This window comes from Hyaena hyaena, unplaced genomic scaffold, assembly GCF_003009895.1.
Source record: "Hyaena hyaena isolate Hyena2069 unplaced genomic scaffold, ASM300989v1 scaffold_451, whole genome shotgun sequence".
NCBI lineage: Eukaryota > Metazoa > Chordata > Mammalia > Carnivora > Hyaenidae > Hyaena > Hyaena hyaena.
Genome location: NW_024081080.1, coordinates 1,097,274 through 1,120,591, shown reverse-complemented (window position 1 = coordinate 1,120,591; position 23,318 = coordinate 1,097,274). Strand labels below are relative to the sequence as shown.

Here is a 23,318-nt window from a genome sequence, read left to right as displayed (position 1 = left end):
TATAGATTCTATTCACTGTTCAGTTATATTTATTGCAAACCTCCCCACTCTCATATGTTTTGCAAATGTCTTCTCTCTTATCTCTGGCTTGTCTTTTCACTCTCTTCATTTATGATTCCTTTATTTTTGGTCTTGTTTAAGAAATCCTTCAGTACTGCAAGGTCTTGAAAATATTCTTTTAGATTATTTAATAAAAGCTTCATAGTTTTGCCTTTTGCATTTAAGTCTTTAATACACCTAGAACTGTTTCCTGTACATGGTATGATGTGAAGATCCAATTTTGTTTGTCCACATAAATACGCATTTGTCCTAGCACTATTTATTAAAAAGTCTGTCCTTTTCCCACTGCTGAGCAGTGCCACTTCTGTCATATATTAAGGCCCAAATATGTTTCGGTCTGTTTCTGGGCAGTCTATTTCATTAAATCAAATTAAATTCCAAATCTATGTCCATAGTATATCTCTCCATTTACTTAGGACTTCTTTCATATTGTACAATAGTTTTCCTTATAGATGTCTTCTATATCTGTTGTTCTTTTTTTTAACATTTAAACTTTTTAAATGTTTTTGAATGAGAGAGAGGCAGAGAGTGGTTGAGGGAGGGGCAGAGAGAGAGGGAGACACAAAACCCTAAAGAGGCTCCAGGCTCCAGGCTCCGAGCTGTCAGCACAAGGTCTGACATGGGGCTCAAACTCACAGACTGCAAGATCATGACCTGAGCTAAAGGTGGTCACTTGACCAACTGAGCCACCCAGGCGCCCCATACATCTTTTGTTCTATTGATAGGTAGTTTGTATTTTGACAGTATTAGAAGTGATATGTATTTTTAAGTTTTTTAGTTTAATTCCATTTAGTTAACATTAGTTTAAGTTGTACAATATAGCAATTCAACAATTCCATATATCACCTACTGCTTATCAGATAAAGAGTGCACTCCTTAATCCTCATCACCTATTTAACTCGACCCCCCATCTACCTCCCTTCTGGTAACTGTTATTGTGTTCTCTATAATTAATCTGTTTCCTGGTTTCTCTCTTTTTTTCCCTTTGCTCATTCCATATATGAGTGAAATCATACGGTATTTGTCTTTCTCTGAGTTATTTTGCTTAGCATAATACTCTGGCTTCAACCATGTCATTCCAAATGGCAGGATTTCATTCTTTCTTATGGCTGAATAATATTCCATTGTATGTATATACCACTTTATTTGTTCATCAATCAATGGACACTTGGGCTGCTTCCATAATTTGGCTATTTTAAATAATGCTCCCATAACCATAAAGGTGGAATTAGTGTTTTTGTATTCTTTGCGTAAATACCCAGTAGTACAATTGCTGGATCTTAGGATAGTTCTATTTTTAACTTTTTGAGGGACCTCCGTACTGTTTTCCAGAGTGGCTGCACCGGTTTGCATTCCCACCGACAGTGCAGGAGGGTTCCTTTTTCTCCATATCCTTGCCAACACCTGTTTTCTTATGTTGTTGACCTCAGCCATTCTGACAGGTTTGAGTGATAGCTCATTGTAATTTTGGTTTGCATTTCCTTGATGGTAAGTGATATTGAACATCTTTCTTTTCATATGTTTCTTGGCCATCAATATGTCTTCTTTGGAGAAATGTCTGTATATGTCTTCTGCCCATTTGAAAAAATTTTTTAAATGTTTTTATTTATTTCTGAGATAGAGAGAAGGAGGGAGGGAGGGAGAGAGAGAGAGACAGCACGAGAGAGAGAGAGAGGGAGGGAGGGAGGGAGAGAGAGAGAGGCAGTGCGAGCAGGGGAGGGTCAGAGAGAGAGGGAGACACAGAATCCAAAACAGGCTCCAAGCTCTGAGCTAGCTGTCAGCACAGAGTCCAACACGAGGCTCGAACCCACGAACCATGAGGTCATGACCTGAGCCAAAGTCGGACCCTCAATCGACTGAGCCACCCAGGCGCCCCACTTCTGCCCGTTTTTAATTGGATTATCTGTTTTATGGATGTTGAGTTTTATAAGTTATTAATATATTTTGGAAATTAAGGTACCTGGGTGGCTCAGACAGTTGAGACTCCGACTCCTGATTTTGGCTCAAGTCATGATCCCAAGGTCATGGGATCGGGCCCTGTGGTGGGCTCCACACTGACAACATGGACTGTGCTTGGGATTCTCTCTCTCTCTCTCTCTCTCTCTCTCTCTCTGTCCCCTCCCTCATTTGCAATTTCTCTTTCTCTAAATAAATACATAAACTTTAAAAATATTATATATACCTTTTGGATACTAGCCTTTTATCAGATATGTCATTTGCAATGTCTTCCCCTATGCCATAGGTTGCCTTTTAGTTGTACTGATTGTTTCCTTCACTGTGCAGAAGCTTTTTTATTTTGATGAAGTCCCAGTAGTCTAGTTTTGCTTTTGTTTCCCTTGCCTCCAGAGACGTATCTAGAAAGAAGTTGCTATGGCCGATGTCAAAGAGGTTACTGCCTATGCTCTCTTCTAGAATTTTTTTGGTTTCAAGTCTCAAATTTAAGTCTTTTTTTAATGTTTACTTATTTTGTGAGAGAGAGAGAGCCCAAGAACAAGAAGGGGGGAGGGTACAGAGAGAAAGAGAAAGGAGAGAATCCCAAGCAGGCTCCACGCTGTCAGTGCAGGCTGTGTCAGTGCACAGCTCGATGCAGGGCTCAGTCTCACCAACCATGAGATTGTGACCTAAGCCAAAATTAAGAGTTGGATGCTTAACCTACTGAGCCATCCAGGCATCCCTCACATTTAATCCATTTTGAATTTATTTTCATGTATGGAGTAAGAAAGTGGTCCAGTTTCATTCTTTTGCATGTAGCTCTCCAGTTTTCCCAACACCATTTGTTGAAGAGACTGTCCTTTTCCCATTGGACATTCTTTCTTGTGTGTTGAAGATTGACCATGTAGTTGTGGGTTTAGAAGTGATATTATAAAATCTTTTTTATTGAAGTATAGTGTAAAACCAGGAAGTTACATGTAAGCAAATAGCTTGCTGAATTTTCACAAGTTGAACAAACTCATGTAACTAGCGTAAGTAGGATATTTAAAAATTTCATATTCTAACATTGTTTTTGGTACATGGAAGTAAAACTTATTTTTAATATTGATTTTGTCTGTCTAGGAACCTGATTCACTCTTGGTAGTCTATCTTTAGCCACCTTGCTAAAACCGCTATGTAAAAAGATCATCAGTTAGATTTTAATTACCAAAACAAATTGGTTCTTTTCAGTGTTCATCTTATCTGACCTCTTAGTGGCTTTGACATTTGAACACACCCTTCTTGTAACTTCTCCTGGTTTGTAAATCCTCATTCTCTTAGTTCTTTTTCTAACTCAAATTATTCCTTTTCATTCTCTTTTGCTTTTGCTTTGTCCTATTCCGTCAAGCTAATTATTTGCACCCAGCATGATCTCCTCGATTAGGGATGAGTACCCAGTACCTGATGTTAGTTCTTCCTTAGTAATATTGTACAGATGTGCCCACTTCCAGTCTGTTCCTCTGCCTCTGCAAAGTCCGTGCCTTCATCCTGCACACCTGGAGAAGAGCCTCCTAGGTGGCTCCAAGGAGACTTTTCATTCTAAATACCATACCTACATTAACCTCCTTAAAACACCACTTTGTACATGGTACTTTCCCTGATTAGAAACTAAGTGGCATGTCACTGCTTCCAGGATGAAGTTTAAACCCCACAGCCAGGCTTTCCAGGCCCCACGTACCCTGGTCCCAGCCTACCTGCTCAGCTGTCTTTCACAGCTTCCCCTGCCCACACCTGCCACCCCAGCTCCACAGCCTTCACAACATGCCCGGCTAATTCTGGCTTTTATGCACTTTCATCACAGCCATCTCCTCCTCTTTTCCAGAATGCTGCCGTGCTCTCCTCCCCCATCAAACTATCTACAACATAGCCATGTTTTCCAGGTCCAACTTGAGTCTTCGATTTTTTGATGTTGCCCTTGTAACCATTCCATCTTCTAATGTTTTTTTGTTTTGTTTTTACTCCTTGAGATTCTCTAGTACCAGGAGACTACATTGTTAGTTTCTGGCCCCTCTGTATTTCCAGCTTTATCTCCCACCACTTGCCTACAAACTACAAGGTTCCAATCATAGCAGTCTACTCATCATTTCCAAACAGTAATCTCATTTCAGATCTCTGTGCTGTTGTATTCCTATGTTCTCTGCTAGATTTTTTTTTCCCCTCTTCATCGCCTCGCAAATCTGGCTCCATCAAGCGCCTATTTCCTCCTTTTTAACCTCTCCCTTTTTACTGGCTTTCCCTCCCCACCCCAACATAGAAGCATACTGATGTGTTTTACCCATTTTAAAAGAAAACAAAATCCTTCATCCTCCTACTACTGTTCTCTACCCTTTACCTTTCACTCTGCTTGCCAGCCCCCGCCCCCCACCCCCACCCCATCCTCATCCCATTGAAACTGTTCCTGCCGAGGTTACCCAGTGACCTGAAAAACCGAATCCATTAGGCTCTTTTCAGTCCTCCTCTTACTTGGTGACTCCACAGTGTCTGACACCCTGCCCCTTCATCTGGACAGTCTCCTACCTCCCTTGGATCTGTGACACTGCCCTCTCCTGGGCTTCCTGTTTTCTGAGGACTCTCTTGAGCTCCTCTTCTTCTACCCCCTATACCTACCTGAACCAGCTCAGGTTCTGTCCTGGATTTTTTCTTTCTTTCTCTTCCCACTGTTTAAGCCCATCACCTCTTTGCACCACCGTAGGTGGTCTCACCCACTTAGATACTTTTAACTCCTACCTACACGCTGTCCATCCCAGACCTCTAGCTCCAGCCCATATCTCACATCTACATTTCAGCCTCTAAATGTAGTTGCCTGTGGGACAGGTCACGGATGTCCCACAGACACCTCCCCTTCCATATATTTAAAACTGAACTCCTCATCCCTCTCTGCCTCTGTGAAAGCTGCCCTTTCATCACCTTCAGTATATAATACCAGTATGCTCTCAGTCACCCATGCCAGAAACGAGGGCATCAAGCTATGCTCTTCCTTCACTCTGGCTCCTCCCAATCCCATCATTCCCCAAGTTCTTCCAGTCTTACTTTCTCATCTCTTTCTCATCAATTTCTTTTCTCGTATCCTACTACCACTATCTTAGTTCAGGCATTCATCATTCCTTAGCTTATAGCAAGCTTTCCATCTGGTTTCCCTTTCTTTCTCAGTCAAGCACCCATGCAAGCCTTCTACCAATCAGCAGCCAGGATGTTTTCCTAAACTGGATATCCCTGCTTAGAGCTCTCCTCGTGGCTCCTCACTTTGTAGTACACTGCTCGGCATGAGCTTTGTGCTCTGGCCTTGCCTACCTGGCCAGCTTCTCCTCTCCTCACCCCTTTCTTGCAATCTGCATAGCCACTCTAAGTGTGCCAAGTTCTCTCTTGTCCGTACTGCTTCGTACATTACTCTCCCTCTGCCGGAAGTGCCTTCCTTCTGTCCTCACATGGCTAATTTTTTTTTGCCCTTCAATGCTTGGCTCTGATTTCATCCCCTTGAAGAAATTTTCTTTGACCACCTTCAGTCCCCCTGCCATCTTGTGCTCACCTCTTTCCTACAGTAGCACTAACCCAACTCTGTCATACGGTCATCTCCTAAAACGACTGACTCCCCCAGTAGACAGCAAGCCAGGCAAAGGGTCTCATTCATCTTTGAATCCTTAGGGCCTGGCATAGTGCCTGACACATAGTTGGTCCTGACTGAGTGCCTGAGTTCTTGCTCCCTTTTGGACTGACTGGCAATTCTTACTAATATGTCAATTCACCATTTAGATGTCACATAACTGTGAAACCTCTAATATGGAGCACAGCATCAGCTGGTGCTCCATAGTGTCTTTTCCTAACACTTTATTATGAAATTTTTCAAAGATACAACAAAGCTAAAAGATTTTATAAGAACAGCCCTAAACCTAGCATCTGTATTCCACCATTAACATTTTACTCTATTTGCTATATGACGTATCTGTCTATCTAGCCACTCATTAAACCATATACTTTTTCAAATGCGTTTTAAAGTAAATTGCACACATTAGTACACTTCCTCCTAAATACTTCAGTTTACATGTTGTTAAGTGGAATTTAGTACTTGTTTATATTTTTAATGTAAACTTTGAAAGAATGGAAAGCACAAATTTTAAGTGTATGCTAGCTGAGTTTTGACAAATGCATTTACCTAAAAGCCTATAACCTAAAACCTTATCATGGTATAGATTACTTCCCTTCCCAATTGCTACCCTGCCAAGTTTCACTGCATTCTCCCTTTCATTGTAATTATTTGTCTGTTTTCCCCACTAGACTTTGAGTTCCTTGGAGGTAAAGACCAGTTCTTATTTTCCTGCCAACTGTGCCAAGCACCATGCCTGGCACACAATCAACGTTCAGTTGGTTGGCCGGATGAATGCATATCTGCCTTATCCCCAGAATATGAGCACATGTTGCATTCATTCTCTTTCTTTCTCATCTCCCACATTTAAAAGGTTACTTGGTCATGTCATTTTTATGTCTCAAATACCTATTTTTAAAAAAAAAATTATTGTTTTATTTTTGAGAGGGAGAGAGCATGAGCAGGGGAAGGGAAGAGAGACAGACACAGAATCTGATGCAGGATCCAGGCTCTGAGCTGTCAGCACAGAACCTGACACAGGTCTTGAAGTCATGAACTGCACCATCATGACCTGAGCCAAAGTCGGACACTTAACTGACCCAGCCACCCAGGTGCCCCTGTCCCAAATACCTTTGACAGAATTCTGTCTCCTTCATCCCTTTTCTGTTCTTCCAGTCCTTGGAGATCTCTCACCTGAACTATTAATATAACCTCCTATAAGGTTTCTTTTTTTAATGTTTATTTACTTTTGAGAGAGAGAGAGAGAGAGCGTGCGCGCGAGAGAGCGCACAAGTTGGGGAGGAGCAAAGGAGAGAGAGGGAGACACAGAATCCTAAGCAGGCTCCAAGCTCTGAGCTGTCAGCACAGAGCCCTATGTGGGGCTGAACCCATGGACCGCGAGGTCATGACCTGAGCCAAAGTCAGATGCTCAACTGACTGACCCACCCAGGTGCCCCCTAAATGGTTTCTTAAAACACCAGTTTTTTACTCCCAAATTGACCTCCCCACTGACGACCAAAGTAATATTTACCAAATCCAAATTCAATCACGTATACCTCCTCTTTAAAACTTTTCACTTGTTTCCATCATCTACAGCAGATGTTTTTATCTGCCTTTCTTTTATTGTTTTTTTTTTTAGTTGTTGAGAGAGAGAGAGAGAGAGAGAGAGAGAGAGAGAGAGAGAGATCAGGGAAGGGTCAGAGAGAGAGAGAGATACAGAATCCAAAGACAGGCTCCAGCCTCTGAGCTAGGTGTCAGCACAGAGCCTGATACGGGGCTTGAACCCACGAACCATGAGATCATGACCTGAGCCAACGTCAGACGCTTAACCAACTGAGCCACCCAGGCGCCTCTATCTGCCTTCCTTTTGAAGCAGAGGAACTGGGGTCCCTGGGTGGCTCAGTCGGTTAAGCATCCAACTTTGGCTCAGGTCATAATCTGACGGTTTGTGGGTTCAAGCCCTGCGTCAGGTTCTGCTGACAGCTCAGACCCTGGAGCCTGTCTTCGGATTCTGTGTCTCCCTCTCTCTCTCTGGCCCTCCCCTGCTCATGCTGTCTCTATCTCTCTCTCAAAAATAAATAAAACATTCTTTAAAAAAAAGCAGAGGAACTCTTCTTTAAGTGAAATCTTACAACAAGTTCTAACAGTTGAAATAAAGAATAGATTTTAAATTCATGTAAATTTATTTTATAAGTTCAAATTTATAACAAAGTCAATCTTCAAATAATAAGAATATTATAGCTAGTTTATGGTCACAGTTTCTTTATGTTAACTGTCATATCATGGAATTTTCCATAACAAAAAATGCAGTACAACGAGGGACTTGTATCTAGAATATATGAAGAACTCTGAAAACTCAATAGTAAAAATCAATCCAACTACAAAGTAGGCAAAAGACACAAACAGATGTTTCACCAAAGAGAACATACAGATGGCAACAACTGCATGAAAAGGTGTTCAGCATCCTCAGTCATTAAGCAAATACAGATGAAAACCACAATGAGATATCATTGCACGCCTCCCATAATAGCTAAAAGAAAAAATAGTGACAATACCAAATGCTGCCAAGAATGTGGAAGAATTGGATCTCTCATACATTGCTGGTGGATGTAGAAAGGTACAGTCACTTTGGGAAATACGAAATATGTTCTTATCAAACAATACAGCAATTGCACTATTGGACTTTATCCCAGAGAAAGTGTATGTTCACACAAAAGTCCATACATGAATGTTCATGGCTGCTCTATTTGTAATAACCAAAAACTGGAAATGATTCATATGTCCATCAGCAGGCAAATGGTTAAACAAAATGTGGTACATCCATGTCATGTAATACTACTAAGCAATAAAAAGGAATGACTGTTGGAGCACCTGGGTGGCTCAGTCAGTTAAGCATCCGACTTTGGCTCAGATCATGATCTTGTGGTTCATGAGTTTGAGCCCCACATTGGGCTCTGTGCTGACAGCTCAGAGCCAGGAGCCGGCTTCAGATTCTGTGTCTCCCTCTCTTTCTTACCCTCCCCTGGTCACGCTGTCTCTCTCTCTCTCTCAGAAATAAGTAAAACATTAAAAAAATTTTTTTAAAGGAATGACTGTTGATACAGACAACACCTTGAGTGGGGGAAGAAAGGCCAGTCTCAAAAGGTTACATACTGTATGATGCCATTTAAACATTCTTGAAATAGCAAAATTATAGGGGAGAACAGATTAATGGTTGACAGGGTTTAGCAATTGGGAGGTAAAGGAGTAGGTCTATGTATAAAGTGTAGCATGAGAAAGCTGTGTGGTGATAGGACTGTCTGTATCTTGGTTTTGGTGATGGTTACTTGAAGTTATACATGTGATAAAATTGCACAGAACTACACACACACACACACACACACACACACAGTACATGTAAAAACTGTTGAAATCTGAATAAGCTCTGGGGATTGTGCCAATGTTAATTTTCTGGGTTTGATGCTGTGCTATAGCTGTGCAATATGTTACCATTGGGGAGGCTGGGTGAATGGTGCACAAGACCTTCCTGTACGTTTCTTTGCAACTTCCTGTGAATCTAAATAATTATTTTGAAGTAAAAACTTTTTTAAATGCACTATAATGAAAAGCAAATTTTTCTCTTTCCCCAAATCCCCAGTCCACATTTCTAGGTATTTTCTCTTTCTATACAAATAGAGGCATGTAATGTACTCTGTTCTAGTCTACCCTTTATTTTTTTCACTGAATGATATATGTTGGAGGTTGTCCCATGTTAACTTAAATAGCTCTACCACATTCTTTTTCATGTCTATATATTGTATAGATATACCATTGTATTTACTATACCATTCCCTTACTGATGAACATTTAGGTTGATTCTAGGTGTTCACTATTACAAAGGAAGCTCTAGTGAACATTCTTCATTCTTAGTATATGACATAATGGGGATTCTGGATGACAGAATCTTATTTAAGGTTTTGCATCTAATTTTTCCTATAATTTATTCTGGTGACACATTACCAAGAATATCCTGATTCATACTGATATGTAGCTGTGAATTATAAGCACTTTTATTTATTTATTTTTTCATTTGAGAGAGAGCACACACAAGCAGAGGAGAGGAGCATAGGGAGAAAGAGAGATAATCTTAAGCAAGCTCCACACTCAGTGCAGAGCCCGATGTGGGGCTCAATCCCATGACCCTGGGATGGTGACCTGAGCCAGAATCAAGAATGGGCCACTCAATCGACTGAGCCACCCCAATGCCCCTAAACACTTTTTAACAACCCAAATTACAACCTCAGGATTCTCCTCAACTATTTAACTAGATCCAGGAGTTTCACATGATAGGACATTTAAATCCAACGTTTTATCACTAGCAATATCTTTTCTAGTTTATATTATGTGATAACTATAAATGCTTAACAGGATACTTGCAAAGTTTGCACGAAGCACTGAAACTTTTTTTCTGGAGTGCCATTCGCTAAGTGCTTCATATGTGCTATCACATTTAATCTTTTTTCCAGCTTTTATTGAGATATTATTGGCATATATGCAAGTTTAAGGTGTGATTATTGGATACATGTATATATTGTGAAAAGATTACCACAGTAAGGTTAGTTAACACCTCTATCCACTCATATAATTAGTTTGTGTGTGTGTGTGTGTGTGTGTGTGTGTGCATGCGCGTACATGGTGCTAACATTTAAGATTTACTCTCTTAACAACTATCAAGTATATAATACTATAATGTTAATTATAGTCACCGTGCTTTACACGAGATCCCCAGAACTTACTCATCTAATAGCTGGAAGTTTGTACTCTTTAACCAACATCTCCCCATTTCTCTCACTCCTCAGCCTCTAGCAGCCACCATTCCACTTTTTCTGTGAGTTCAGCTTGTTTAGATTCCATGTATAAGTGAGAACATACAGTATTTGTCTTTCTCCATCTGACTTATTTCACTTAGCATAATGTTTGTTCTCCAGGTTCATCCATGTTGCAAAAGGCAGGATATCCTTCTTTTATGTGGCTGAATAATATTCCTTTGTGTGTATGTGTGTGTGTGTACACTGACTTCTATGTGTCTATTCATCCATCAGTGGACATGTAGATTGCGAATATTCATTTGGTACCACACAACTGATGATGATGCAGTGATGAGTGCATGAATTTGAGGAACTACCTCTGCCTGGTGTTTCTGTACAAACTTTTACTATAGTGGTATAATAACTTGCACAATTTTCCATGAGTGAGCATGTGACCAGGAAAAAGTTTATGCAAAGCCACAGCTTTAAAATACACATTTGCAAGACATTCAGACATGCACATATATTAGAAGTATTTTCAAAGACTGCAGAAAAATTAATTAACCTTGCACAAGACAGTGTGTTGGTAGACTCCAGAATGTTAAGATTTGAAATACAGCACACTGGAGTGAGCTGTGGAAAGACAGTTTTTAAAATAGTTAAAATGACTGTAAGTAGTGGTGATGGTAAACAACAGTGTGAATGTACTTAATGCTACTGACCTGTACACTTAAAAATGGTTAAAATGGTAAATTTTATGTCACTTATATCTTAACACAGTAAGTTCCAGGCTCTGAGCTGTCAGCTCTGAGGCTGATGTGGGGCTCAAATTCACGAACCTGAGCCAAAGTTGATCACTTAACTGACTGAGCCACCCAAGTGTTCCTATCTTACCACAGTAAAAAAAATTTAAAAACAAAACCCAAATGACCATTGCAGAAACTCTGAAGAATCTCTGCGGTTCCCTAAAGTATCCCTAAGGTTCTGAGGGACACAGTTTGAAGACCACTGCCCTACGGGAGAAATACAGATACCTGAGACCGACCTATCTGTCGTGCACTTACGATCTCTCCCGAGCTATGCTCTGACCTCATTATTTGTTACTCTCCATCTCATAACTTGCATTGTATTCATATTGAACTACCCGTAGTTCTTCACAAATATGCGCCTTGGCATATGCTACTTCCTCTGCCTGGAATGCCCTGCACTGTTCTTTCCTACCCTTCCCTCCTCCACTGGCACTGTTCTAGTCAGCCTTCACAGTTCAGATCAAATTTTTCATTCTTTTCTGAAGCCGTCTGTTACCTTCCCGGGTAGTTTACCACTCCCTCTTATGAGAACCCATTTTGACTATACGTGTCTCTTCCTTTAATGTTATATTTGCAATTATTTTTGTTTGTGCACCTGTCTCTCCTTTTAGATTATGAACTCCTTGAGAGTGGGAATTGTGACTTACTCATCTTTGTATCTCTAATACTAGCACAGTGGTGAAACATTGTGCCTATTCACTAAGTATTTGATGAAAAGGACTCGGATGTGTAGGGTGAGAAAAAAGATAAGTCCAGGATGTCTCAGGTTTACTGTTTGTTGGATGACTGGTTAGATGGCGAGAAAATGGAAAGGAACAATGCTGGAAGTGAAAAAGATTTCACACTGAAAGATGAATTCTGTTTTGTCCAGTATTGTTATGCAGTGCCTCATGGGCACAGCCCACTGGAGGGTATTCAGTAGGCAGCCAAAATATAGCTTTGGACAACAGAGAGGGGTCTGGTTTGGAGATGCAGATTAGGGAGTCATTCTTATAGGTATTTACTGGAACTCTAGGCTGTATAAAATAACCTAGGGAGAATATAGATAGTAAGCCAAGAGCTTAAGACAGTTTCAAGAGAATATCAACATTTAATGGGTGGGTATTAGAAAAACCATCCCATTAAGTAACCTGGGAATGATGGAGAATGGGGAACACGTTAATTGCATGGCTCTGGGGCAGAGACTTGAGAGTTCCAAAGTTCTTTATATGCATTTTCTACCAGTGCCCTCTTTTCAGCCTCAAGTCTGTCCCCTTTCCAGTGTACTTGGTGCCTCTGAGTCAGCACATTTCCATAGAGCATAGAGATTAAGACCATGGACTTTGGAACCAGACTGCCTTTATTTGAGTCCTGACTCTGCCACTTACTTACTGTGTGACCTTAGGCCACTTCCCTAACCTTTCTGTGCTTCAGCTCTTATATCTGTCAGTATAGGTATGATCATACTTTATAGGACTGTTGTGAGGACTAAATGAGTTAATATGTATAAAGTACCTAGAATAGTGTCTGGCTTATAGTAAACACTATATAAATAGCTGTTATTGTCACTGTCGTCATTATTGTCTCTCCGAAGGCTCTTCAGATTGAGGCTTCTTCCATCTTGCTAAGTCAGTTATTGCTTTTCTACCTATACTCTAAAAATATGTTGAAACCTCTTCTCCACTGATATTTCTCTCCTATGTTCTGTAATCTTATGGGTGAGTACTTTTAAGGGACGCCTGGGTGGCTCAGTCAGTTGAGCGTCCGACCTCGACTCAGGTCATGGTCTCACGGCTCGTGGGTTCGAGCCCCGCATCGGGCTCTGTGCTGACAGCTCAGAGCCTGGAGCCTGTTTCAGATTCTGTGCCTCCCTCTCGCTCTGATCCTCCCCTGCTCATGCTGTCTCTATCTCTCTCTCAAAAATAAATAAAATATTTAAAAAATAAATAAAATTCCTTTTAGTGGTGCTTTAAGGAGAGAGAGGAGAGAAATGCTGGTGGTCAAACTTCCCTATGATGCTCTGTGTTCTTTTTGTATATGAGTTTGTTACATTGATTTCTGCGAAGCTACATCGATTTTTTATTGGAATGATTTGTAACTAGATACTTACAATTTTATGTTTTGAAAGCCTTCTATCCTTTTTCCCTTTTAGTACATCGTGTTCCCAGAAAGTTAGTTGTCTTTTTTCTGAATTTTGGAGATCTGTTTTCTTAACATCTAGCATACTGGTGTATGACCGTGCCTCTCAGTCCCCAATAAACAGATTCCCGTCATTTTACTTATAAAATCAGTTCTTCCGTGTGTATCAGCTTGAAACAGCCATTTCCTTATTCACTCACAGTATCTTCTGAGTGAATAAACTGTCATCAGAGTAGATTAGGAATTTGTCAGGTGCTCTGCTTTGAGCCTCATGTAATTTAGTAGAAATCCAAATAATCCAAGTTCGTCTACTCTATTAATAAAAACTTACATGTAGGTAGCACTTTGTAGATCACACTTGATTTTTATCATAGTCCCCCGAGGTAAGGTATGTATTACACATGTTTTATGAATAAAGGAGAGTTTCATTGGCTTATACAAGTTCACACATATTGGTAGGTCGCAGAGGCAGAGTTTGAAGGAAGATTCTGTGTCCTAATCAAATTCCTTTCCACTCTATCCGTTGTCAGTACTTACTCCTGTAAGTTTTGTGATCTGTTGCAGTAACAGATCATTCCCTTTCTCTCTGACTAGGCGCACCATATCGATACTATATTAATTCCCTTTTTCACCCCATTTTACTTAGCTACCTGCCTTAGGCTTGCAGATATTTTCTTCATCTATAGAGCAGGGTTTCTCAGCTGTGGCACTATTGATATTTCAGATCAAATAATTTGGCGGGGGGGGGGGGCTGTCCAGTGCCTTGTAGGATAGTTAGTGGCATCCTTGCCCTCTAACCACCAGATACCAGTAGCACTCTCTGCCACCCCACAAATTGTGACAACCAAAACATCTCCAGATATTGCCAGATGTCCCCTAAAAAGCAAAATTTGTTTGTTGCCATAGTAAATAAACACCCAAAAATGTCAAATAATATTCTTGATCATCTTCTTGATTGATCTAGTCTTATCCTTAGAAAAACTTCTGGTTTTATAATTTTATCTGGACATTTTTTTTTCTCCATAGCCATCATTGATCAGAAATTTAAATCTCTGCAAACATGTTCTTCCCAGTGTATGATGTATATACTCCATCCATGTCAAGAACTCATCATTTTAAATCTCTTAGCAGAAAATCAAATCCTGTTTTGTGATGGTTTCTTTCTAGAGAGACATTCATTTCCCTTGCTTCTTTCTATTCCAAAGTTCCAATTCTCATGAAAAAGGAAAAAAAAAGCCTCTTTATACCCAAGTGGATGATTCTTGCTTAGATCAGAGTTGCCATAGATTCTTCTCAGGGTTCATCTAGATTTTTTTTATTGTTGTTCTTATATGAAACTATAGATGGAAGTTTTTTGCTCAGCAGGTTTGAAAAACCTCAGCAGTCTCTTCCTTAACATCCCAGATGGGATATGAGCCAGTGAGATGGAACTGTGTTCTGTTTGGCTCAAAGGGGAAAGAAAAGAAAGGAATGAACTAATATAATAAGGATTAGTACAGGTATTGGTGAGTAGCTTTGATAAATCTCAGAAGACTCTCCTTCACATCCTGGGTAGGATAAATGGCCCTGATAAATGGTATCCCTTTCAGCTGGCAATAAATGGAAAAGACAGGAATGGTTGCTTGAAGGGATTGGTTTTATTTTAGATTGGGGAGATTTGAGCATTTATATATACTGAAAAGAAGGAATTAGTGAAGGGAAAATAAATTGAAGATCTAAGAGAGAGGGAGAAGATCAAAGGTTTCAGGGTCCCAGAGAAAATGGGGGACTAGAGACACCAGCAGGTTAAAGGGGAACTATAGGTGGTTATTTACTCCTCTGAAATGAGGAGAAGGATGAAGGAATCAATAACAGCAAAGAAAAGGCTGTGAGGTGAGGAGAGGGAAACCTTGCCTTGCAGATAACTTTGATCTCCACAATGTATTTATCATTTATCTAATCCTGGCTCTATCACGGACTACCTATATGATTTTGGGTAAGTTCTGCCCAAAAATGAGGTACATCTATCTACCTCATTGGGTTGTGGTGGGGGGTTAAATGAGATACTTATACAAAGTGGGGCGCCTAGGTGGCTCAGTCGATTGAGTGTCCGACTTCGACTCAGGTCCATGAAAGAAATGAAAGGCTAGTAGAATGCAGTCAGAGAGGAGTTTTGGAGCTCAGGATCTTGTAGATACAGTTATTTCTGATTGTATGAGAGTCCAAAGTATGGCTAAGTAAATAAAAGAGTAGCGTTAATAAAAATGATACCATTTGTTTATCATTTAACTTTGTATAATTATCTTTTTTTTTTTTTTTTGAGAGAGAGCACATGAGCAGGGTAAGGGCAGAGAGAAGGGGACAGGATCTGAAGTAGGCTCTGTGCTGACAGCAGAGAGCTGGATGCAGGGCTTGAACCTACGAACCGTGCGATCATGACCTGAGTCGAAGTAGGACACTCAGTCGACTGAGCCACCTAGGCGCCCCACTTTGTATGAATATCTCATTTAATTCCCCACCACAACCCAATGAAGTAGATAGATGTGCCTCATTTTAGAGCAGAACTTACCCAAAATCATATAGGTAGTCTGTGATAGAGCGAGGATTAGAACCTAGGTCTGTCTAACACTAAAGCCCATGCACTTAACCACTATACTATGTAGGTTTTTCACAGTAAATGTAATCATGGGAAGGTCAGAGGCTTTAGAAGGACCTCAGGGTTTAAAAAACAAACTTTGGAATTAAAGAAGTAGAAAAGAATCTTTACCCTTTTTAAAGCAACAAGAGAAAATGTATTCCTGTGTGGTGTGAAAGAAAGAGCATCAGACTTAACTAAAATCCCAAGATGGAATGTCAGGCCTACCACTCACCAGCTGTTTGACCTTAGACAAGTCATAGAAACTCTGAACTAGTTTCCTTATCTGTAAAGTAAGAATGATAGTAAAAATAATTTAGCGACATGTTAAAAAATAGCTGTTCATCTAATTTCTCAGCACTAATTTGAGAATTAAAAGTGGGAATGGGTATGAAAAGTAAATATACAAATGGTTGTTGTCATGGTGATAGTAATCTGTCTACTTTGTTTCCATGGGAAAGGGCAAGAAGTGTCAACAAATTCACTTATGCGTATCCAACATTTAGACCTTTGTCATCAGAAAAGCAAACAGGATCAGGAAGTCTCCTTAAGACTGATGATTTAATATTTCTGTGAGGTTTTTATTTTATGTAGGTATATGTTCGATGCTCTACCAAGCAATTTAAAATTGTGTTTCCTGCTGCTAGGCATTAATATTAACCGAGGCCTCCTGTGCTTGGGAAATGTAATCAGTGCTCTTGGAGATGACAAAAAGGGTGGCTTTGTGCCCTACAGAGATTCCAAGTTGACTCGACTGCTTCAAGGTAAGCCCAGAGGGCCTCTAAAAATAAGACAGTAACTCAGAGGAATAGTGCTGAGAAAGTGAAGACGGCATCAGTAAGCAGATTTTTGGACTATCCCATACAGAGCTGTCTAACCGATAAATTGGAAAGAGACCTACCTGTTGGCAAGCAGGCTTATAAGATAATGGAAAGGTGTCTTCATAGATGGCTTTGAGAGCCAAGAAATCTACAGAATGCCAACTGAACTTAGTAGTTTGTAACCGAAAATGAATTTGATTACTGTTTATTAGTATTTCATAAGCAGAACTCCCTGAAGAATTAAAACCTACCTAGAGGGGGCATCCTAAGAATGTTTAATTTCAACAGTGGCTCCTAACCTACTTGGGCTAGGCCCGAATTGTTTTTAACTCAACTAACTGCTGAAATCACAATCTTACGAATGGGGACACATGGAATAGGATTCTAAACTATATCATTTACACATCAAAAATCTTAGTGTTTTTCCTAACAGGAAATATGCAGATTATAAAGAATTTTTTCCTTGGAGCTCTGAGTTTGAAGGCACCGACCTAAATGGACAGCTTTACTTGCATCCTGCTTGCTTGATTTTATTTTCTCCTGTTGTTCTTTTTCAGATTCTCTAGGAGGTAATAGCCATACTCTTATGATAGCCTGTGTGAGTCCTGCTGATTCCAATCTAGAAGAAACACTAAATACCCTTCGCTATGCTGACAGAGCAAGAAAAATCAAGAACAAACCTGTTGTTAATATCGATCCCCAAACGGCTGAACTTAATCATCTGAAGCAACAGGTAAAAGGGACTTACAATTTGATGGGAAAAATTTTAAGTATGTGAGTGGAATGATAGAGCTTCTGTTTCTCAGCTTCTTCTCTACCAGAAGTTTAGAGATATTAGCTAAGCATTCCGTTGGTTTGGGAAAATCTTAAGGTAATTCCTGTTAACATGTTTATTATCATATTTAAGATTTGGGAGTGGCATTGGAGATTTCACTGATAAAAAAGTGAGCAGTGGGAGATGAGTCAAGAGAGGTAGGCAAGAATTAGATCTCCAAAGTCCTTATATAACCTCTTAGAGAATTTGAAATTCAACCAGAAAGCTGTGGAAAGCTATTGAAAGATTTTAAGTAAGTGGGCTATATGGTGATATGCATGCTTTAGGGAGATCACTCTAGCAAGTATACAGAAAGTAGATTAGAAGTAGGTATAACTTGAAGTAGGAAAACAAATTACACTAGTATCCCCCTTATCCGTGATTTCACTTTCCATAGTTTCAGTTACCCATGGTCACCCATGGACTGGAAGCAGGTGATTCTCCTCACGTATTGTCAGAAGGTTAATAGTAGCCTAACACTACATCACAGTGCCTATGTCATTCACCTCACTTAGACACTCATTACGTAGGCATTTTATCATCTCATATCATCACAAGGAAAAGGGTAAGGACAGTACAATAAGATATTTTGAGAAGGGGGATCACAGTCACATAACTTTTATTATAGTATGTATGTATGGGAAAAAACATAGTATATAGAGTTCAGTACTATCCACAGTTTGAGGCATCCACCGGGGGTCTTGGAACACATCCCCCACAGATCTACTGTAGGCTATCATAATAACCCCGGTGAGAACTATGGCCTAAACTAAAGACAGTAGCTATAGAAATAAAGAGGAGGGTACAAATTAGAAAGAAAAGAACCCAAGAAAGTAGAATGTCAGAGCTTGCTTAGTAAGAAATTTGATGTGGAAGGGTCAGTAGGGAGAATCAAGTTTGTTCTCAGGTTTCTTACTTGGACAACTGATTAAAATGGTAGTACCAATCATTGAGTCAGGAAATACAGGAGGAAAAACAGGGTCAAGGGGGAATTTTTTAAAAATTTATTTATTTACGTATTGATTGATTTATTGATTTTTTAAATTTATTTCTGAGAGAGGGAGAGAGAGACAGCATGAGCAGGAGAGAGTTAGAGAGAGAAGGAGACACCGAATTTGAAACAGGCTCCAGGCTCTGAGCTGGCTGTCAGCACAGAGCCTGACGCGGGGCTCGAACCCACGAACCACGAGATCATGACCTGAGCCAAAGTCGGAGGCTTAACCGATCAAGCCACCCAGGTGCCCCAAGGGGGATTTTTTTTTAGATTAATAAAATTAACTCTTTGTAACCAGAGTGAAAAACATGGGTGAATCTCATAAAAATAATGTTGTATGAAAGAAACCAGACACACAATGAAAATGATGAAATTCAGTTTGGGGCATTATGAATTTGAAGAACGTGGGGTACATGTAAGTAGAGTTGTTCAAACATAGCTGGTCATTTGGGTTTAATGTAGAGAGGTATGAATTGAAGATACAGATTTGAGAGCCATTAGCATTTAGATGGAATCTGAAATTATTATAGAATAGATGAGATCAAATGGCACATTCAAGGTACTCACTAAATATTTGCTGAATGAGTAAAAGGCCAAAAAGAGAAGGCCAAAGACAGAACTCTGGGGGAACAGCAGTTTTTAATGAGTGGGGAAAAGAAGGAAGACAAAAAAGAGAGACTAAGAAGGAGCCAACAGGTAGGAAGAAAAAACAAGTGGTATCATGGAAGACAAGGGAAGAAAGTTTCAAGGACCATTGAAAATACAAAGTTATTTTTAAAAAGTACAAATTTATAAAGAAGTGTAAAGTAAAATAAAGACTGAAAAGTTTCCATTGGTTTTGTTTTGTTTTGTTTTTTAAATGTTTTATTTATTTCTAGGAGAGAGAGAGAGAGAGAGACAGCGTGAGCAGGGGAGGGTCAGAGAGAGAGGGAGTCACAGACTGAAACAGGCTCCAGGCTCTGAGCTGGCAGTCAGCACAGAGCCCGACGCGGGGCTCGAACCCACGAACCGCGAGATCATGACCTAAGCAAAAGTCAGACGCTTAACCGACTAAGCCACCCAGGCGCCCCTGAAATAATCATATTTCATCTGACTTACACCGTAGTAGAGACACAGAATCCTTTGCAATAATGCACATTCCACTAATTCTTATAAGTTGGAAAAAGCCAGACTGAAGGTGGCATTTGCACTAATCTATAAAGGGCATTTATACAAATGATTTGCATTTTATGAAAATCTCANACAGACTGAAACAGGCTCCAGGCTCTGAGCTGGCAGTCAGCACAGAGCCCGACGCGGGGCTCGAACCCACGAACCGCGAGATCATGACCTAAGCGAAAGTCGGACGCTTAACCGACTAAGCCACCCAGGCGCCCCATATTTTGTTTTGTTTTTTAATCAGCAAGGAGGTTATTGGTGACTTCAGTGAGAAGAGGTTCATATTGTTGTGGGATGGACAGTGAATGCTAGATAAGGAAGTGGAAGAAGTTGGTAGGCTCTTCTTGCAAGAAGGCAAAATGAAAGAAGGCAATAGCTAGGTAGTCAAGGGTCAAAGAATGTAGGTCTGTTTGGTTTGGGGGGTTTTTTTGGTTTTTTTTAATTTTATTTAATTTTGAGATAGAGAAAGAGCACGAGTGAGGGAGGGGCAGAGAGAGAGACACACACACAGAATCTGAAACAGGCTCCAGGCTCTGAGCTGTCAGTACAGAACCCGATGCCAGGCTCGAATCCACGAACCATGAGATCATGACCTGAGCCAAAGTCGGACGCTCAACCTGCTGAGCCACCCAGGCACCCCTGTTTGTTTTTTAAAAATATGGAAGAGGCGGGGCACCTGGGTGGCTCAGTCAGTTAGGTATCCGACTTTAGGTCATGATGGTGCAGTTCGTGGGTTCAAGCCCTGTGTCAGGCTGTGTGCTGACAGCTCAGAGTCTGGAGCCTGCTTCAGATTCTGTGTCTCCCTCTCTCTCTGACCCTCCCCTGTTCAAGCTCGCTCTCTCTCTCTCTCTCGCTCTCTCTCTCTTTCTCTTTCTCTCTCAAAAATAAGCAAACATTAAATTTTTTTTTAAAGGATGGAAAGGCTTGGGGTGTGCCTGGGTGACTCAGTCAGTTGAGCGTCTGACTCTTGATTTTGACTCACGTCATGATCCCATGGTTTGTAGTATCGAGCCCTGCATTGGCTCTGTGCTGAGCTTGGGATTCTCTCTCTCTCTCTCTCTCTCTCTCTCTCCCCCCCCACTCACGCAGTATCTCTCTCTCTCTCTCTTCCCGCCGTCTCTCTCTCTCTCAAAATAAATAAAATAAGCATTTTTTTTTTTAAGAATGGAAGAGACTTGAGCAAGTGAAAGAACCAATTGGGAGAGACTAAAACTGAGTATAGGGACTAGTTGCTAAGGGATCTTCTCCAAGTAGTTGAGATCCTGAGCACAAATAAAGAGGGATTTGCTTTTGACCATAGAGGGGATACCTGCCATCAAGACTAGAAGAAACGAAGTTGGGATAGGAAGAATACAGTGAAATTATTTAGAGGGAGAAGGAAAATTGAGGGATTTTCAGCCTGATGAGCTTTAACTTCTCGGTGTAGTTGGAAGCAAAGTCATGTTCTAAGAGCAAGCAACCAGATAATAGGGTAAAGAGGTGGAAGAGACCACAGAGACTTGAAATCATGGAAATGGAAGAGGTAGCTGACTAGGAGCATGCATTTGTGGTGGTATCAATATAACTGGTTGTGTAACAGCTCAGTAGCACTGGTAGAGGAGATGAGAAGGTGAGTAGTTGGATCAACCCAGGCTTGCAGGGGTCAAGTTTTCTTACCTTCCAGGGTACTCTTTCCACTGGCAATCTAGTATTTCCCAACTGTCTAGTGCTCACTTCATTTCTGGCCTTCCTCCTTGGTGATAATAGCTACTATTCAGTTAGCCTGAAGCTTCCCTTCCCTTCTCTTCCCCTATTTCCTTCCCTCCTAGGGGTCATTGTACAAAATACAAGTAATTTACCTGTTAATAGTATCATCTCAATTATAAAATACCATACTCAGTTCTGCCCCTCCATTTTCTTTCATGTGTATTTCTAATGTCAAAACCGCTCTTATTCCTAGTCATTTATTTGTTCATTCATTCAACAATAAATATGTATTGACACCATTATGTGCCAGGTATTGTGTTGGGATCCATTGTTGAACAACGCAGACACAGTCTCTGCTTTCATGGAACTTACTGCCAGTGGGAGTGACAAACACCAAACATGTAATCATATCAACATATCATTTTAAAATGAGATAGTGTACTATGTAGGGTAGTATGACATTATGGAACAGGGTCTTCTGTTATATATCCAAGCTGAGAAGGCTTCCCTGCGGTAGCCACATGTAAGCTGAGATTGCAGGAACTGAGTAGGAAAAGAAAGAAAACAAGGAAGAGGCATCCACGGAGAAGAAAAAGCAGATGTAACAAAGTATAGTGGTTAAAAGCGTTGACACTGCAGTCAGATTGCCCACATTCAAATCCTGCCTTTATAACTCACTGAATATGTACCTTGGGCAAGTTCTCTGTGCCTCAGTTTCCCTATCTATAAAATGGGAATAATTATACCTGCTTCATAGGGCTTTTGTGAGGGTTAGATGAATTAATACATGGAAAGCACTCAGAACAGTGCCAGGCATATACCAAGTCTTAAAAGGTCCTGATTTTGGAAGGCATATAGTGCCCTTGAAGAACTGACAGACTGCCAGTGTGGCTAGAGTGGAGGGAGCCAGGAAAGAATATTCCAGTATGAGACTAGAGAAGAAGCATAGACCTCATCAAGCCTCATGGACTATGTTACAAACCATGAGAGACTCTTGAATGCTGACAAAAACTGAGGACTGATGGATGTGGGGGGGGGGGATGGGCATGGAGGAGGGCACTTGTGGGGATGAGCACTGGGTGTTATGTGGAAACTAATTTGACAATAAACTATTTGTAAAAAAAAATAAAAAAAAAACTTTATTTGAGTGGAAAAAAAAAAAAGCCTCATGGACTATGTTAAAAATGATCTAGGGGCGCCTGGGTGGCTTAGTCGGTTAAGCATCCGACTTTCTCTTAGGTCATGATCTCGCTGTTCGTGGGTTCGAGCCCCGCATCGGGCTCTGTGCTGACTGCCAGCTCAGAGCCTGGAGCCTGTTTCAGAGTCTGTATCTCCCTCTCTCTCTGACCCTCCCCTGCTCACGCTGTCTCTCTCTCTCTGTCTCCTAGAAATAAATAAAAATATTTTTTTAAAAAATGATCTTAAGTGGGGTGGTAATACTGATAATTTATGTTTTTAAAAGATGGGCTGGCTGCTGTGTGGAAATGGATTATAGTGGAATGGATTCATGGAAGCCACTTAAAGAAGTTACTACAGGAGCGCCTGGGTGGCTTAGTCGGTTAAGCGTCCGACTTTCGCTTAGGTCATGATCTCGCGGTTCGTGGGTTCGAGCCCCGCATCGGGCTCTGTGCTGACTGCCAGCTCAGAACCTGGAGCCTGTTTCAGAGTCTGTGACTCCCTGTCTCTCTGACCCTCTCCTGCTCACGCTGTCTCTGTCTCTCTCTCCTAGAAATAAATAAAAAACATTAAAAAAAAAAAAAAGAAGTTACTACAGTGTGGGTCACCTGGGTGGCTCAGTTGGTTAAGCATCCGGCCCTTGGTTTAGGCTCAGGTTATGATCTCACAGTTTCATGAGTTCTAGCCCTGTGTCTGGCTCTGCACTGGCAGCGCGAAGCCTCCTTGGGAT

General features: G+C 40.7%; 1 protein-coding gene across 4 annotated transcripts in view; it reads left to right on the top strand.

Annotated features, from left to right (window-relative positions):
- Positions 1-23,318, top strand: part of KIF4A (kinesin family member 4A) — a 126,913-nt gene that overhangs the window by 27,473 nt on the left and 76,122 nt on the right. For all 4 annotated transcript variants that reach the window (XM_039253377.1, XM_039253373.1, XM_039253376.1 and 1 more), the window contains 2 exons: positions 16,587-16,703; positions 17,318-17,493. In XM_039253377.1, the coding sequence (XP_039109308.1) occupies positions 16,587-16,703; positions 17,318-17,493 (293 nt within the window). The remainder of the gene's footprint in view (positions 1-16,586; positions 16,704-17,317; positions 17,494-23,318) is intronic.